Here is an 18,172-nt window from a genome sequence, read left to right as displayed (position 1 = left end):
TCGAAAGTCGTGAAAGATCCGACCAAAAAAAGGCTCCGGTCGGCTATTTTTGCTAGATAAATTGACTTTATTTTATATATTTTAAAAGACATCAAAAAAAAAACTATGAAAAAGTCCACTAAGTGCATTTGAAACTACATTCCACCTCTATTCCTTGCCTATAAATTCGTCAATGGTTCCTTTGAGGACCACCTCAAGCATTTCGATACGATCTCCCACAATCCTTGTTGCTATATTGAGACTATATGTTACACACACACACATACACACAGAGAGAGAGAGAGAGATAAATTGAAACGTTTCGCTACTGGGGATAATATATGAAGATATAGATATAGTTGAGGAGACCACATCCTAGGCCAAGATCTACATGCTCTTGTTGAAGCTGAGAGCGGCTCGAAGCTTGTTGCGGATGCGCGGAGAATTCCAGCGATTGGTGCCAGCCGAGGCCGAGCCCACAACGGAGCGAATCTCGTTGGGCGATATGCCCTCGTCCACATCGTCTGCCTCCGTTTTGATCTCCATCTTCTGGACAATGAGGCGCATCAGCTGGTGCTGTTGCTCCAGCATGCGGCTTATGTCGCGCAGCTTGCGGCGCTGCCGCTCCAGCTCTGCGTTGATAAAATCGTCATTGTTGTCAAAGGAGATGGCGTCCATGGCGGCTAAAGAGCAGAAAATGAGTCAGCACATGGCTCCAACAAAAGGAAGGCAGAGCTACTTACAATCCTCGGTGAAGGGATTGGAGAACCATTTGCGTAGGATAAAGTCACAGAAGCCGACCTTGCACTTTGCCTCGTTTGGGTATTCGATAAGCTCCATTTTGTCCACCCGCTGCAGCCAGACATGGGGTAGCTTGCGCTCCAGTTCCGTGTGCAGGACCACCTGCATGGCCAGACGTTTCAGCTGGGCATTGCGACGCACCGACTCGATGTCGCCAACCGCCAAACCGATAAGCAAATTCATCAACAGAATGGGCATGAGTATCATGAAGACGCCTGTCACGAGAAATAGACATCAGATCATGGACAGGTGGGAATAATCTTACGGATCTCACTCAGTATCAAGAAGGAGGTCATGGGCACTTTGAGTCGGTCGCGATAGTAGGTGTTCACATAGGTGCCCACCACATCCAGTTCGCCCAACATCATGGAGAAGGTGCGCAGCAGAGACATCGGTATGTTCGAGAAGGACAAGTGGTTCGGCTGTGGATCGATAATCTGGAATGAAGGAAAATCTCTGGAAATATATACCACAAACGACTCACCCTCTCAAACGAAAACCCACCTTCGAGAGCAAAATGTAAAAGGCCAGTCCAAAAGCAATGATCAGTATGGAGAAGACCATCAGCACTTTGATGAGCGTCTGCAGGATCTCCAGAAACATAACCACATAGATGCCAACCTGGTCGAATCGCTGCAGGAACAGCAAGAGCCGGAACCAGGACAGAAACACAGCAATCGAGGCCGCCGAATAGTGAATGCTGGTAATGATGCCATCGGCCCGGAAGGCCGGCACTATCATGACCAGGGCCGATATGTATAGCACCCAGGATATCAAGTTGACCGTCTCCAGGATATAGTGCAAGCGTTGCTGGTAGATCTGCAGCATTTCCCGCATCGAATTGAGCAAAATGTAGACCACAATCACCCCAGCACAGAATAGAATGGCCGTGGTCCGATTGATGCGCTCCACACACGAGTCCTGGCGGAAGTTTGTCGCGGCAAAGTGATTCTGCGAGAGGTTGTGGGTCAGCTGGTCCCACCTGGCAAAAACGATCTTCGCAATCAGTGTGTCTGTGGTTGATAATCCGTAGCTAAAGCTTACCCCAAATTGCAATATTGGCTCATGGACTTGTTCACACCGGGCTCCAGCTCAATGTTGTTCATCATTAGGGACGAATAGATCGTGACAAAGACCAGGAATATCGAGTAGATCAGTAGGTTGGCCAGATGAAAGTACTTGCCGTACGAGTTCCACTTCATCTGCAGATACTTCTGGCTGAGTGGATGGGCCAGCAGCTCCACGCGTCCATGGGTAACCATGGTCTGGCCGGGGATCAGAGAGGGAATGTGTTAGGAAAAGCATCTGGATATTGGGGGGCGACACATACACGACTTCACGACATACGAGATACAGGAATACGAGATACGGGGATACGAGATACAAAAGCCAGATACGATGGTGTACACTGTACAGTGAGTCGGTTAGTGGGTTAGTTTTTGGGAGGGACGATAGGCACAAGTTGCAGAGTTGCAGTAGTCTATTGGTTATATCGGTACTATAAAGCGAAGAGAGTACTAGCGACACTCACATTCACCACGGCCAGGGGCATGGGACGCCACTTGGGATCATTGAACTCTTTGCGCTTGGCCTCGATCTGTTCGGGTGTCTTTTGGTAGGGCCAAAATGAATATTTAATCTAGATATGGTGGTAGATTAGTCAAGGAAGTGTGTTATATATACGTATATAGAGCGTCGAGGTAGGCATTTTGATGAGCGGATGATGATCATGAAGAGCGGACTCAAGTAACCCCCCATCCAACGTCACATATACATACGTATGCAAAGGGTTTGCCAGTTCGTACAAGGATCGTATCGTAGTATAAGGAGGAAAAAACACACTCAAACACACACTGAATCATGCAACAGATCCTGGGATCTGCTTCTGCTTGCCCTGCTTCTTCTGCTTACATTCAATGCCGGCAACGGAATGGGATTTGTTGTCATTATCGGCTCTCCGGTTTTCTCATCGATCTTGGCAAACATAAAGGGGCATTGCAAGAATGCGAAAGAGTACTTTATCTGGATATATATATATATATGGTGGACATTTTCAATATATAGAGATATAGAGGATTAGCTTCGATGGAATGAGATGATTGGCGGCATACCGAACCCATTGGCTAACGGAACAACTTACGTAAAAGCTCTTCGAGTCCTTCTTGCAGTTGGCCTTACTGATACACTTGTCCTGCACCGCCTCAAAGACCTTTGGCATGGAGGCAATCAGGGCTAGGGTGACGCACGGATGCTTGTCGGAGCGGAGGGCCATCACCTCATTGGCCCGCTCCTCGTGGGTGACCATGGCCAGAGCCGCCTCCGGGTACTTGTAGTAGATGGCATAGTCAATGGCACTCATGTCCAGGACATTATAGACGAGCTTGCATTGCATGGACATCAGCACCGAGATGGCATGCGGCTTGTTCTCCATGGTGGCCAGGTGGAGAGCAGTATTCTGTGTGGGGATTGGAGGAAGCTTAGCAGTCAGAACAGTGTGAGAGTGTGTCAGGCGAGCAGCAACTTACCCCATCCTTGTCCACTTGATCGAGCAGATGGGAGTGCACCGAGTGCAGCAGCTCAATGGTCTCGGTATAGCCGGACATGGCCGCCAGCTGGAGAGGATTGCGTCCGGTGTGATCCCTGTGCAGCAGAGCCCCGCGGTTGAGCAGCAGCTGGACCACACGGGTGTGCCCCTGCTGGGAGGAAATGTGCAGGGGAGTCATCCCTGCCCCGTCGCTTTCGTTGATGATGAACGAGCCCTTCTCCGAGTCGAGCAGCTGGCGCACGGTGTTGTAGCGGCCGTAGCGGGCGGCAAAGTGCAGCGGACTCTCGTTGTTGTTGTTCTTGAGGTTGATGCAGGCCCCCAGCCGAATGAGATTCTCCAGCGAGCGGATGTGCCCGTCCCGACTGGCGTAGTGGAGCGGCGAGCAGCCCATGCTGTCCTTCTCGTTGAGCAGCAGCTGGAGCTGGTTGTTCGTCTGGCAATTGGCCACCTGCTCGGCAAAGTCCGTCAGCCGGCCACCGTTCATGATGACAAAATGCAGGACATTGCGAGCAGCCGCATCCTTGACACTAATCCCAGCCCCCAATCGAATCAAGAGGTGGACTGTTTTGATGTGATGATGAGGAGCTCTTAAACCGAGAAGATGGAGGAATCCCAAAGCGCTTACCCGTCTTCCAGCCGCTGCGAGAGGCAGCTAGCAGCAGGGGGGAGCGATGCTCCTTGTCCAAAGCATTAATGTCGGCTCCCTCGCTCACCAAATAGGACACAATATCCGGATGATCAAACATGGAGGCGCAGTGCAGCGGCGTCATCTTCTGCACATCGGTGCAGCTCAGGCAGATCCTCTTCTCCATTGGCTGCATCTCGAACATTAGCTTCACAATATCAATGGCACCCTAAAACGAGAAACGGAAATCGATGGCGGATTCACTTCCCCACTCAATGCAAAATGAATCATATTACATGCCATCCGGGGCTCTTTGTTTTCCCAGCACCGAAGTCACGTTCGACTTGGCGAAATTTGCATAAGAATTTGTCAAATTAAAGTCACTCGTGTAACACGTAAGCCAGCCAGGACACGAGCCAAACTTCGCACCATCCCCCAGTGCGCCCGTCCACCCACTGAGAGATGCTTTCACACTGTTTTCCTTTTGACCAGAAAAGCTTTGTTTACCCATCTATCCAGCGCTCCATATCTCCCCAGGGAAATATGAGTATGAGCGTTTTCATGTGCTCCGCTGCTGCTTGTCAGCTAGGACCTTCCTCCGTCTTCGTCTTCGTCTTCGTCATCGTCGTCGTCTCAGTCCTCGAGTTCCTGTCCACACTATCAACTCACCTGAGCGCAGGCCAGATGCACTGGTGTCGAGAGATCATGTTGCTGGGTGGATATCTTTGCACCGGACTTGAGGCACAACTCCACAGCCTTGATGTCGCCACCGTGGACCGCTGAGTGCAGTGGCACATTGCCCTCCGAGTCGTAGAAGGATATCATCTCCTCGCGTGTACAGCCGCGTTGTTCGCCCCACTGCAAGATAAGTCACATTTAAGGGCATACCATTAATAACTGGGTGGCGAAAGAGACATGGCCGATTTACATATATAGCTTAGAGCAGTTTTTGGAGATGCTTTCGCTGTGCAGACATTTTTAACTATTTCGGAACTATTGGTAGATATTCATATGGAATAGTCTTGAAATTTCATTCATTTATGAAAACAAAAGAGTCTTCTTTATGTCTGTAGCATACCTTCCATCAATACAAGATACCCTTGTGCTCTTCGAGTACCGTGTATAAAGTGAAAGTCTAGGCCCAGACCACACAAATATTGTTTCCGAAAGTCAATGTCCGACACTGCTGGACTTGAACAACATTCGATACTTTTTGTTTCGCAGCCTAAACCCTTCTAATGTGTTTAATTTTTTTCTTTTCTGGGAAGTTTAACAATAAACGGAGTTTGTCAGAGTTCCACAGATAGAACAGGAGGCAGCGTTTAAAATTTGATACTTTATCATGGCGGCACAGCGTATACGCAATTTCAATCAAAAAAATAAGAGTAAAGGCAAAATGAAAATCAACTCAAAGTGGAAGTCAAAGCGAGTGCATGAAAGGTCACAGGATAAGTGGGGAGCAGTGGGAGCTATGGCAGGAACGAAAAGGATACGAGGAGGACATTACAATAAGTGGTCAAATGGGAATAGCTACCACAAAGTGCAAGCAAGATCAAAGCAGGATGGGGCATGCAATTCATGGGAAACTTGCCTGGAAAAAGACCTCCATTGTCTTGGAGCTGGCGTTCTTGGCAGCCTCGTGAATGGGATAATAGCCGTTGTTACACGGCTTACGGGGGCATGCATCGAACTCGGTTATCTGGAAGATACGACGCACACAATGTGTTACACGACATGATATAACATATGCGACTCTATAATAATATACTAATACTAAGGCACATCCTAGGGCTACACACACAGGCATAGACACACACACACACACACACACACAGAGAGAGAGACTCTGCCGGGCGAGTTCTTGCAGAATATCATAGCATACTTTCGTGCGCAGGCAAGACAAAATTGCTTCAGAGGATACAAACCTTTTCATTTGTTGTTTTCTATGATAAATTAATGTTGTGTGTGTGCGGGAGATTGGGTGTATGAGTGTGGGTCTGTGGGTGGTTGGATGTGGGGATGTGTGTGGGGTGAAATTGATTAATGACGAATTGTGTTTGGTCCAATTCGTTATCAAAATGCAAATAAAATGCATGAGTGAATGCGAAATGCGAATCTAAAAGTGAAAATAATTACGGGGAACAACTTGGGCGAGGACTCACACCACTTACCAGGATGCGAGCGCATTCCTCGTGATCGTAGATGGCCGCCAGATGGAGGGCCGTGCGTCCATGCTCCCCGCCCTGCTGTATGTCGATGACGTTCCGGTACTGTCCCATCACCCGCAGGGATTTCACCTTGTTCAGCTCGGTGGCCAGGTGGACAGGAGCCTGCTTCTTCTCGTTGAGCACTCCCGTGTCCACCGGGCTGTAAACATGGTGAGGGATTGGTTGGTTTGGATTACTGTTAAATAGACCATGGCGAAAGTCAGTGTAGTCAGCTTACATGGACAGCAGATAGTCCAGGGCTTCGTAAGCATCGCACTCGACGGCAATGTGGAGTGGTGTATTTCCGGCATTGTCCTTGGCATTGAAGTCTGCAAGGCGCACTTAATAATGACATTATGGTGGTAATGGATAAAGGGTACCCCCTAGCCGGGACTCACCCCCGTTCTGATCCCTAATGTAGCGCAGTATATTGACGCGATTTCTGGCCGTTGCCTGGTGGGCAGCCGTCCGTCCCTTGCCATCCTTCAGGGAAATACGCGTGTTGTCGGCCATAAACAGACGCTTGAAATCATCCAGGTTTCCGGACTCGGCTGCCTGTTAATTAAACGAGGGAACAGGTGTTTCTCAACTCAACTCAACTCAACTCGAATCAACTCAATCAGTTTTCCAGTAAGTTGGATTAAAGTCCAAAGCGTTTGCTGTTTGCTCCGGCAAACTAAAAGTTTAAGGCGAGACAACTCAGGGTGACAAGCCAGAGCAACCGACGACAGGGGGGGGCCTTCAATACAAGAGGAGATCCCGAAAGAGTGGAAGCTTATGCACAGTGACAAGAAATGTCAATAGATTTTTAATCTGAAAAGACTCCGTCAACATGCAGTCTTTCATTTCCGTCATATTTGTAGTGTCTTCAGTGCCTGCTCCATCTCAGTCTTTTGTTTTGCTTTCATCCGCTTCAAGAGGTTTCGCTTTAAGCTGAAAACTATTACACAGAATGGAGGCTGCAGCAGCAGTCACCGAACCCAAACCCATGCCCAAACCAACCCAGCCCCATGACTCCCCATGTTTCAGTATCCTGCAACTTCCCCCGAAATGCACTTAAAAAGTAAATCTAATTTCGGGGCTTCCTTTTAGCTGATTTGATGTGTGCTTTCGTCGAGCAGGTTTACCTGGAGAAAGTCGTCGATTTGTATCTTCGGTGCGGAGGACATTCGCAGTATACGAGCCCACTTGTTGGGCAGGTTGAGCGGGGCCATTGCAGTGAGCTCCGCCCCGCGGGCAAAGCCGCTGATCAAGTAGCGGAGCGGACTGATGACCACCTCCCGATTCGGGGTCTCCTTCTCGCAGTTTGGCATTGTCGTTGGTGGTGCGGGCGAGGACCCTAATTACATTTGTGTGTAGTTTTCAGATTAGCTCTGATTGCCTGTGGCATTCATCTCCACAATGCTGTCGAGGGTGGAGGTTCTACAGGGCCTTTTGAGCTCGTTTTCTACAACTATTTTCTAGTACTATTTTAATGCGCTGGTAACGAAGTTTGCAGATTTAATTTTGCTCTTTTCAATCTTTGAATAGTAGCTGCTAGAGTTCTAGAAATAGTTCCAGCCTCTGTGTCAATTTAGTGCCATCCAATATTTTTCTTTTTTTGCAACTTCAATACTTGAATCTTTCTTTGAGCGCTTTTAAAATTGTTTATGCATGTAATATATTTTTCGAATCTTTTCTTTTCGATATTTTAAATCTACAAAATTCTAGCATGCAATGCGTTTTGTTTGCCCTCTTCTCTGGGTTTTTCTAAAAATTTATTTGTATTCGTTGTGAATATTTCTTTGTTTCTCAAATTTGATGAAGTCGTATGTGCATGAAATATTTTTGTGAGTTGTTTAAGATATATGCAAGAAACTCTATTAATAGGACATGCAAAATATTCGATTTTAATTTTAAACTTTTTCTTGCATTTTTGGCAAGTATTTATCAGTATTTTTCGGCAAACACTTTGTAATCACTGTTAAAAAAAAGTTATTTGGGGCCTTTGTGCTTGTGCTTGTCAATTAAGGAATCCCATTTGATTGGGTTACGCGGACCCAATTTAACAAATTGTCTTTGATTTTCCACTGATTTTCAAACCAAGTTAACATCATTTTCCGCTCGCACACTGATAAAGGAGAGAGGCTGCCAGCCAAGTTGCCACAAGACTGAAATCTCGGGCCAAGAAGTGCTCGCTTTTATAGCCAACATTCGGAACGCTGGCCAACGACATCGGCGGGGCATGGGTGCGTTCGGGTGCGCTGGGTGGGAAAACAGAATGGACTGCCGGAGGGCGGAATTTACGCCGTATTCGGAACGTGGTGAGTTTTTCATTGAATTTGACCCCGTAAATCTCTGATTCCATTTCAATTGCATGTCGATTTTGTTCCGGACTGTCCTGTCCATCGAACTTGTTGCTCTGCATGTCCCGCCGAGACGATGTTTATTTTCTTATGTCTACCCATCGATAGCACTCATGGTTGGGTATTCGGAGTGCCATCCAAGAAGCCATTGAACTTTCTAGAAAGCCGTTCCTCGAAAAAACTCATTTCTCAGTTGCAATCTGCGGAATCGATATACATTTATCACAACTCTCGCCTGGAGAATTGCCATTGGGCTTTCACTTTGGAGAATTGGCCGGGCCACGAGGCCACCCACATCCATTCACCCGATTACCAACTCAACTCACCCGCAATATCCTGAAGGGGCTGTCACGCAACAAGCAGACCTGCTCCGCCGCCGGTTCGGCTGGCAAGATGGCCTCCAGTGGGGTGTCTGCATCATCGCCATCGATTTCGCCCCGCTTGACACCCGAACTTCGTTCGATTATCATCGAGAATATCCAATACTGCATGAAATTATAGAAGAACAATTATAAAAGTGTATTAATAGTGGATCCTTCGATTCCCACATGATTTCATCATCGATATAATTTAGTTTTTCATCATTTTTATTAGGTTATTATATCTTAGGATTCCTATAAATCATTCTCAAAAGAATTTGTCAATTTATAGAGCTCTTTTCTCGAAAATTCTTCAATGAACTTTGAGATAGAATAATTTGTTCACGATATTTTTAGAGGTTTGCAAGAAGATCTATGTCTAAACCGTTTTTAAAGGATTGACACAGAATCTGAACGGTTTCGTTTCTGAGAGTGCTCGACTCGAATGTTTTCATTGAGGAAAACTATATAAAATGGAAATTGGAATGGTAAAAACTATTTAAAACCTTCCCCCCATTTAAATGCGGACTGTAGAACATTCTAGAGCTCGTGAAATCCTTACGCCACGCATTGGGGACTCTGAGGTATTCCCCCGTTACCTAGCTCCCGCCTGACTCACCTTGCTGTTCCGGTTCTTGGTGCTGGTGCTAGTGCTGCTGTTGCTGCGCGTCTTGGGCAAAAGTGTGGGCTGGGCCTCCATCAGATCCGGCGACGACAAGGCGGGGCACTGGCTATTGTAGACCCCACCATTCCAGAGCTTGGGCATGTCCGGGCCGCTCAACTGTCGCTCGGTGGCTGCCGCTGTTGTGATGGTGAAGGGCCGCGACTCGCGACTATGCATGATAATGGTTTTGCGATTAGTCACAATATTTCACAACAAAAAACAGAATCCAGCTACGGCTCTCATCCGCAATCAGTTCTCTAATTAGATATTGATTGGCCTTAACGTTTTGCAGGCGTGTTAACCGACAGCAAACCAATTTAGATAACCCGTCTGTCACATGATACGCTCCCGATAGAACAGCACAGAAGGACGGACACTGGGAGATAAAGGAATTCGTGCTTTGGCTGTGCCTGTGCCTGTGGACTTTGTCGAGCTACAACCGAACCGTGACTGCAGCTATGACAAACTGTGAGTAACCCCCAACAGTATATCTCATATATCTGTTGGTCCGTAACTCTGTAACTCTGACACAACCAGGAGAGAGTCGAGTCAACGGCCGGCCGTTTGTCATTTTTCTAGCTAGCTCCTTCCCGGGGGAGTGCGAGTGGGGGAGTGCGTCCGTTCGTACGCCCTATTTAATGGCAGTGTCTAATTAACGGGCTGTTTATTTGTGGCACTCGAGCCAGACGTGCCACAGAATTTGCATAATGCCAAACCAGCCCAAGCGCAAGCCCGAGTCCCTTCGAAGGCAAGACTCTGCTCCTTGCAGTCCCTTACTTACTCCTCGACTTCCTCCAGCTTCATTTTGAACCGACTCGACCGAGGGATTGTAACGAACTGCAAATATGCTAGGGCTGTCAGCAGTGCTTATATGTGGATCCCAATTACTTTCTAGAGATATCCATCAATACCTGACATCGCGATTTGGGCCTCGATTTCGCACCTACTGACTACTCTGACTAATGAGTATTTCCATTCCCGAATTCCACTGGGGCTCTGATTGTTTCCAAGGGGTTAAGTGGATGGATGAGTTGACGAAATTGGAAACGCTGTGTCTGGGTCGATTAGTCTGAGTGGTTCCTCCCTCGTTTGGCACCCATATGGGTGTGTAAATAAAGCCCTTAACTAAATGAAAACTTACCTTTTGAAAACTCTTTTGGAACTCTTCTTTGCTCCTCTTAGACCTAGAGCTCTCAGTACTTTCGGATTCTGTCTTACAAGCTCCCTGTGCAACGATTCATTTACATCTTCAATCGACTTTGAATTTGAAGAACTTGAATTTGATTTTGATCTCAGCCAAGACTAGGCCGGAGCACACCGAACACGCACGTCTGTGGCAGCAGCAGCAGCAGCAGGTATTTTCCGAGAATTTGCTATCAGAATTTAGCAGCATTTAAGGCTGAGTGCCCCGATGCTTGCCATATGTTTCCCGATGCTTGCGATCCGCTCTCTGGGGAAAGCACTACAAGTGCAGGCACGGAACGGAACGGCACGGCACGGTACGGCACCAGCGAGGACTCCCTGCAATGCAGCTCCAGCGGCAGTTTCCTCTCTGATTATGATGGACGGACACTTTAATTATAAAACTCAATTAGCACCTTTGACTGGCAATAATTTGCTGAAACTGAAATGGACTGGGCTCTCTCTCTCTCTCTCTCTATTTCTATATCTATATCTCCCTCTGTTTCCCTACTGCGACTTTCCCTTGAAAATTTTCTGCTGAGTGATTCGCGCGTACCGACAGCCTTGATAGCTGGTCTCCAACTAAATGTGGCAGCCTTTGGGCCAGTGCCTGTAATGTGTCCCCGTTGACAGTTTCTCGACTGTATGGTCTGGACTAGTTCGGGGCGGCGGACCTGATAACAGCCTTTCGTCACTCGTCTCGTCGCGTCGCGTCTAGTCTCGTCTCGGGACGAATGTCGCCATTAACATGTAACGATACATCCAGACAGACGCATATAGATACCATACCATACCATACCATACCATTCCATATGTATAAATAAATACCCCACAAAAGTTTGAATGAATGATGAAATAGCGCAGCAGAGTTTATTCAGTAGAACGATTCAGAATGTGTGGGAGAAAGACTGCCAATCGAGTGGCAAAATAGAGTGGCTCTTATTAGCTTCCTCTCTGAGCTGGATCAGGATTCTTTTAACCGCCTCTTTCGGAACCTCTTGGGTATTGTGTAGGTACGGCACCGCACCAATTGGCCGACAGTAATCATCTTTCTGATCCGTGTTTGCTCTGTTTGTCTAACTTGTTCTATTTCACAGTTTATTAATAGTTCTTTAAAGTGCTGGTCGGTCGATGTGCTGGTCGGTCGCTGTGCTGAACGAGTCGGTTTTTATCGCTGCGCCGATGTCCCATGCGGCTATTAGCGATTTCATTTAATTAACTTATAAGTGACGCATGCAAATAGAACAATGAACTAATTTATTGGGAAACTTTAAAGGGGGAAAATGCAATTCAATTTTGCTAAAGCAAACAAGTAAAACACAAAACGAAAACTGATAACAAATCACAGAAAGGGCATGGACATGAGTTGGCTCGGGATTTTGGTAAAGAACAGAACCACTGCTACGATAACTACCGAGAGGAGAACGCCCCACAGGACATATTTCCGTATGGAGGGCCAGAGGATGTAGTGAAACGACTTGAAGGGATGCGTCAGGGGATTGAAGGCTGTGTCCGGCCGACTGCAAGATATAGGCAATACATAATAGGAAGATCGGAAGCTGGCATTGGAATACGTACTCGGGCTTCTCCAAAGCCAAGGGTGGGTCATGGCCATGGCCTGCGGGTTGATTCGAGGCCTCCGCCGACGTACAGACATCGATTTGTAGTTCCATTTTGCCCTGGAGTGGATCGTATTCGAAATTTTAGGCTACTCGGACTCCGATTCCGGACTCACCTTCGTCGAGGTGATGGGCAGACCAGACCTCGGCTTCGGGGCACTATCGACTGGGAACCAGCCATGGATGGACTTGCGCTGGAAGAGATTCAGTCGCTTCCGCTGGTTGGGGTACGGCTGGCAATGCGCCTCCGTCTCATACGGCATGGGCATGTTGGAGAGGTTCAACTCCAGGGCGCCCAGGTACTCGTTGCGCGTTATGAAGTCCCGGTCCCAAATCTGCAGATAGATAACCGGTGGCCGCTTGATCTCAATCTCCTCGAACAGTCCCCCTCGGCGGCGGAAGACCATCTGAAACACGCGCACGATGGAATTAATTAGTAGAGGGTATTGGTTTACCCCGGACCATGCGACCAATTAGGCAAGGTCAAGGACTCCCTGGCTCCCCAGCCGCTCACCATGTCCTCATTGGGGGAGTACATCATCGGGAATATCATGCGCCAATTAAAGGCAGCATCGCCGGTGAACGAACGGTAATGGATATCGGTTGATTGGCGCTTGTCTATATCCTGGCACCAGCTGCAACGTAACAGAACACAACAGCGCAGAACAAAAGCAGAAAATCGGATAATTGCATATCGTTTACATGGCAGCAGCCTTATTTCCCCCATTTCCTCTTATCCCATTTCCACTTACCCAGTTACGTAGAGGTCGCTCATTAGTTTGCCAAAAACATTTCTGTCGCCCGCCTGGATGCCTCTCAGATTTTTGACCACAACACGGACCTCGTAACCAGCGGGTGGCACGGGCGTGATATCAACTGGAAACGGCATGAATTTGTTGGCCTCAAACAGCTCTATCCACAGCTGGAGCTTGCCCTGCATTGAAAGAGAGGGGGGTTCAGGAGATAGGCTTCAACTTTGGCTCTCCTTGGCTTAAAGTCAGGTCTTTGGACAGTCGGTCGGAGCATTACTTGGAAGCTCTTGCCTCTTACCTGTTCGACATTGGGATAATCATCGCGGTAGAGGGAGCGAGTCTCCACATGCTCGGGCACCAGCTTGTAGCCAAAGGAGGGCAACCTCTCAAGGTTTTTCAGCACTGTCAGACTGAGTCGTTCATGCATCTCCTCACCTGAAACGGGGGAATCAGTACAGATACTCCATCGATATATATATAATAGATCCACCCCTCACCCCGTGATATGGTTGTTTCATCGGCGAAGAGCTGTCCATCCACTTCGAGCACGTTGCCGTAGTAGTAGGGCGGCTGTATGCCCCGTTGCAAGCAGATACTCGTGAGTATCTCCGATGGGAGGCTGACATCGTGCCACTGGTTGTAGCCACTCCTCGAGTACTCCTGGGCCAGGCCCACTGTGGCACGGTGCTTGCTGCGCCAACGATCCTCCAGATCGATGTACGTCTGACCGATGACATCGTCGCGGCATGTGTCCTGGTCGTATACCATCAGCAGGAGCATGTTGTCGCCGGGCAGGTTCGCCTCCAGCTCGAAAATGCGCCCAAAGATGGGGTTGCTCTGGTTGGGGATGTACGCCGCTCGGTCGGAGAGTGTCTTGGCGCCAAGAGAGAGCTTCACGTAGCAGTCGGAATTTTGCTTGACGTCCCGCGGGCGCATCTGAAGGCCCTGCACCACATAGACCCGGACAGCTAGCCTCACCGACTCGGACAGAGATTGGAGCATCGTTTGTTCGCGCGGATTCAAGGACGCTGCCAGGGGTCGGACCATGTCCCCTCCTCCGCCTTCGTCCCAGCTCCCGCACTGGCAGGGCGTCAGCTTGACCTGGATCTTCAGCGTGGCGTACACGTCCTCCCTCGGCGGGGCCTGCTTCTTGAACTTGACGCCGTGCACCATCTGGACGGGCACGGCCCAGTCCTGCAGGTAGCCGAACTGGGGCTGCTTCTCCAGCTCGTTGGGATAGATGACCAGCCGGTGCTTGTACTCGTGCGTCATCTCCGCCGCCTTCCAGTACATCGAGTTGTAGAACTTTGTCCACCACGTGAACTGTCCCTCCGCGATGAGCTCGCTGTTGTCCATGTCGTCCGCTGCATACCTCAGGGCCATCCTGTTGGCATAAGCGGCGGGTCGCAAGCCCAGGGCGAACATCAACCGCCTCCATAAGCGCCTCCACTTGCCGGGGGACTCCTCCTCTTCATCGGCCTCCTCCCATTCTGTGTCCTTCCCCCCGGTCGCATCCACTTCAGTCTCCTCCTCCTCATCCATTGTTACTGCGGTGGAGGTGTAGGAGGCAGCCGAGCTCTGGGTCTCGCATTTGGTCGTCTTTCCCCGCTGCAGGAAGCTGGCGGAGTTCGGTATGAGTGCGGCCCCCAGTATGGACTCTGTGGTTAGCCCGGATACGAGCACATCAGCGGCTATCATGGCTGGCCAGTACTCCTGCTGATCGGGGAGACTCTGTAAAGTAGTTCCGTGGACGTATGTACTATACTAGAGATTGGGTCGCAGAGAAATCATTGATTGGGAACCCACCACAACGGCTGAGGCGTAGGCTACGAGGAAGTTGATGCTGTTGCCGATGCGGGCCTTCGAGGGGCCACTCGTGAGCACCAGGTCCCCCATCATGATGTTGATCTTTCGCTTGCCCGCCGAACTCATGGTGGTCTTGGAGTAGTTGCGCAGCCCCACGAACACAACCTCCAGGCTGCGAAGGGATCTCATTAAAATCCCTACTGATGGAAGTCCAAGTCCAATACTCACACAAAGTTCAGCATATTCGGTCGGATGGCCTTCGGAATACCCGTGCTTAGGACGGGCTCCTTGCTGGCATCGGCAACGCCATCCACCAGCTCGATGAACTCGGCCGACATGAGGACCTCCGCCTGGACGGAACCCTTTCTGGCCAGGGGCACCCACTTGAGGGGCGGCGGAGAGACGTGCTTCAGCCGCTGCATCTTGTTGACGGGGCCCTTGGACCAGTAATGAGGACCGTCCTCCCAGGCGGAGTCCGCGAAATGTTCTCCACTGATCACACTGGCCATCACATGGCCCTTGCCCACCAGCTCATCGGCGAGGGATTTCTCCTTGTTGAAGAACTCCAGGGAGAGCAGAGGGGGATTCTGCACGTACCAGTCGACGCTGCCGGGTAGGGTGATGCAGCTGAATGTGATTTCGGCATCCCAGATGGGTGACAGAGTGCCCGGGGATGTGTTCGTCTCGGCGGCCTGCTCTCCGAACAGGATGCGCAGATGGGAGTCGCAGACGTGCTTCTTCTCTCCGGTGGGTCGGACTTTGGCCTGATGGACGTACACATGGCAGCGGAAGAAGGTCCACGCCACACGGGTCTTCCAGACCATTGGTTCGATCGAGATCCAGTCACCGATACTGTTCGAGAGGAACTGCTTGCGCTCCCTCTCGACCACGATGGCAACGCAGCCCAGAATCAAGGCCGTGCTGCAGCCGCAGTTGGGGCAGCTGTGGATGCAACCTGGGTCCTTGAACGCGAAGCTCTTTAGACGCCAGCACTGTGTGATCTGGTTTTGCTGCAGCTCCCGGCGCTGGAGGTGGAGAAAGAGCTTGGCATTGAGGCGGCAGACGCCCACCTCCTTGCCCCCGGCACTTAGAGAGAGCAGGAGATCGGGCCACTCGTCCTGCACCCGCGTCATGTTGGAGAGCGCTGTGATCTTGTCCACCAGGCGATGCAGCTCGTTCACCACATCCGCCACAGAGGCGTCCAGGTTCTCCACGTAGGAGCTGCGGAGCTCCTGCTTCAGCAGACGCAGCTCAAGCGGCAGCTTCGCGAAGAATCCCACGAGGAAAAGCTGGCGGTTGATGTCCCACGGAGTGCGCTGGCTCTCCATCTCGTGGTCGAAGCGATGTTCCTTGATGCCCTCCTTGATTTTGCTCAAGATATTGGATATGATGGCCTTCAGACACTTGGCCTGATTAACGTCCTGTTGCGGGGATTTCAGCTGGAACACCTTGAAGGTGTCCAGTTCGGAACGCTGCAAATAGCAGAGGTTAAAGGTTAGCTTCAGAAGGAGATCGGTCAGTTCTTCTGTTCACCATAAAGTCGACCAGGTCGATCATGAAGTAGTCGCTCTCGTACTTGTCCCGGTTGTCGGGCAGGCGGGCACGTAGGAGGCAGGATCGGTAGGGGGCGTCCTGGCGGAAGCTTTTCGAGTGCATCGCCGAGCGGAACTTCCCCGATGGCGTCTTCAGGGGACCCTCTAGGATGGTGGAAGTGTTCTCGGCCAGCTTCATGGAGATTTTATAGCTGCTGGCACTGCTTTGGATGTGATCCCCGAGCAGTGGAAGGAACTCCACCATGAAGACCTCTTCCTTCCAAAAAGGAGACTCGTCCAAGCCGTGAACGTCCTCCGCAAGGATCACATGCGACGGCCTCTCCTCCGCCACAGTGTCGGAACGCACCTCCAGTAAGAGGCGACCCACATAGGTCATTGGCTGGACGGGATCGTACAATTGCAGATAGGTGGGTCCCAAAGAGGGAATGCCTGCCAGCCATTGAAAAGTACAGGGTACAGTGAAGCAGATATTATGCCAAAGAGGATTACCCACTTTTGAAGGCGATCTCCTCGAATGACAGCTCGTACTCGGCCACGCACTTCCATTTGAGGTGCTCGTGGATGTGGACCAGGATGAGAAAGCGCTGCGCCAACGAGGGGTATATCCAGGCGAAACTGATCAGGTGGTTCCACACGGGCGTCGTAGTCTGCTTGGCCACCGGCGTCTTGCCCTTGAAAGGATGGAATCTGTACTTTAGAAACGGAAACGGAAAAGCAGGATAGAGATAGAAGTGAATGCCACACGGGTAGATATACGTGGAAGATAGTTGAAGTGAACCATACTTGGATCATGTAGCTGCCCTTCCGCACGAAGAAGCCGCGGAAGAAGGCGATCGAATAGCGGATGTTGCTCGGCGTGTACGAGTTGGGGTTCTGCAGCAGGTTCCTGGGGGCAGAACTCTGGTTTGGTTAGAGGTTGAGGCTAGTGGCTCTGATCGGGGACAGATACTTCTCAATGTCGTCATAGTCTTGGTCCACACTCCACTTGTTCAGGCTCTGTGTGTCGGTGTTCTCCTCTGGGATGAGATTATTTGCCACCGAACTGTGCTGTGAGACGATGACCAGATCGATTTGCAAATACCCATGGGAATCACTGGGCTCCTCGCGTGGAGGATTCTCCCCGATGGGCGGCTCCAGGCGACCCCACTTCTTGAAGAATCCGTGATTCGGCTGGTTCCACACGCTATGCAGATCGATCAACAGCTCCCCGACCACCAGGTTCTTCATGAGAGTCTGCGTCTTCTTTAATTCAAAGAGGATGGTCATCCGGAGGAGGTCGCTCAGCGAACAGCGGAACTCGAACACAAAGTACTGTGGAAGAGAATCTCGCTAAAGGTGTCCGTCTTTCAGCCATACCCAAAGCGTTTACCTCATTGAAGTAGGGATTCTCGGAGTTTTGGAACGTCTTGGTGCTCTTCTGCGTCTTATCCAGGCTGACTTTGACGTAAAGCTCCGATGTGGCCAGGCCCACTTTGGCGGCCTTGTGCACCGTAATGCAGATGAGAAAGTCTTGCGGGGCCCCGGCAAAGCAATCATCCATATAACTCATTATATTTCCGTTTCGGCGTGCAATTGATAGTCTGTTATAAGCATTTTTCAGATTAGCTCCCAATTTGAGTGGAAAACAATTGTAACAGGATTTCACAGCTTGACATGAGCAACAGCTCATGGCTAGGTTTTCTTTTGATAAATTTCCACATCAACTTATGGAAATTGTTCGATATGCATATTGGAT

General features: G+C 49.9%; 2 protein-coding genes across 6 annotated transcripts; both read right to left on the bottom strand.

The window, feature by feature from the left end:
* Positions 1 to 59: 59 nt before the first annotated feature.
* Positions 60 to 9,684, bottom strand: LOC6602510 (transient receptor potential cation channel subfamily A member 1). 5 transcript variants are annotated; one of them, XM_026992963.1, is made up of 16 exons: positions 9,481 to 9,684; positions 8,829 to 8,987; positions 6,556 to 6,712; positions 6,396 to 6,486; positions 6,122 to 6,317; positions 5,542 to 5,649; positions 4,620 to 4,808; positions 3,951 to 4,179; positions 3,306 to 3,886; positions 2,921 to 3,235; positions 2,692 to 2,802; positions 1,825 to 2,045; positions 1,285 to 1,762; positions 1,055 to 1,217; positions 723 to 995; positions 60 to 662 (listed from the first exon to the last, which is right to left on the bottom strand). In XM_026992963.1, the coding sequence occupies exons 1-16, from the start codon at positions 9,625 to 9,627 to the stop codon at positions 367 to 369; spliced, it is 3,714 nt and encodes a 1,237-aa protein (XP_026848764.1). In that variant the 5' UTR covers positions 9,628 to 9,684; the 3' UTR covers positions 60 to 366. The 5 variants fall into 5 exon arrangements, with proteins under 5 accessions (XP_026848764.1, XP_026848763.1, XP_026848766.1 ...); XM_026992962.1 differs by lacking the exon at positions 2,692 to 2,802 and adding an exon at positions 2,312 to 2,419; XM_026992965.1 differs by lacking the exon at positions 2,692 to 2,802.
* Positions 9,685 to 12,049: 2,365 nt separating this feature from the next.
* Positions 12,050 to 17,986, bottom strand: LOC6602458 (otoferlin). Its single transcript, XM_026993038.1, has 14 exons — positions 17,807 to 17,986; positions 17,387 to 17,748; positions 17,221 to 17,323; positions 16,931 to 17,129; positions 16,418 to 16,866; positions 15,113 to 16,356; positions 14,885 to 15,056; positions 13,576 to 14,809; positions 13,377 to 13,513; positions 13,079 to 13,260; positions 12,841 to 12,961; positions 12,443 to 12,733; positions 12,286 to 12,386; positions 12,050 to 12,227 (listed from the first exon to the last, which is right to left on the bottom strand). Exons 1-14 carry the CDS (start codon positions 17,984 to 17,986, stop codon positions 12,050 to 12,052), a joined length of 4,953 nt encoding a protein of 1,650 aa, XP_026848839.1.
* Positions 17,987 to 18,172: the final 186 nt, after the last annotated feature.

The sequence above is a fragment of the Drosophila persimilis genome, unplaced genomic scaffold (assembly GCF_003286085.1).
Source record: "Drosophila persimilis strain 14011-0111.01,24,50 unplaced genomic scaffold, DperRS2 tig00000798-arrow-arrow-pilon, whole genome shotgun sequence".
Classification (NCBI taxonomy): domain Eukaryota; kingdom Metazoa; phylum Arthropoda; class Insecta; order Diptera; family Drosophilidae; genus Drosophila; species Drosophila persimilis.
This window is presented reverse-complemented; position numbering and strand designations above follow the sequence as displayed.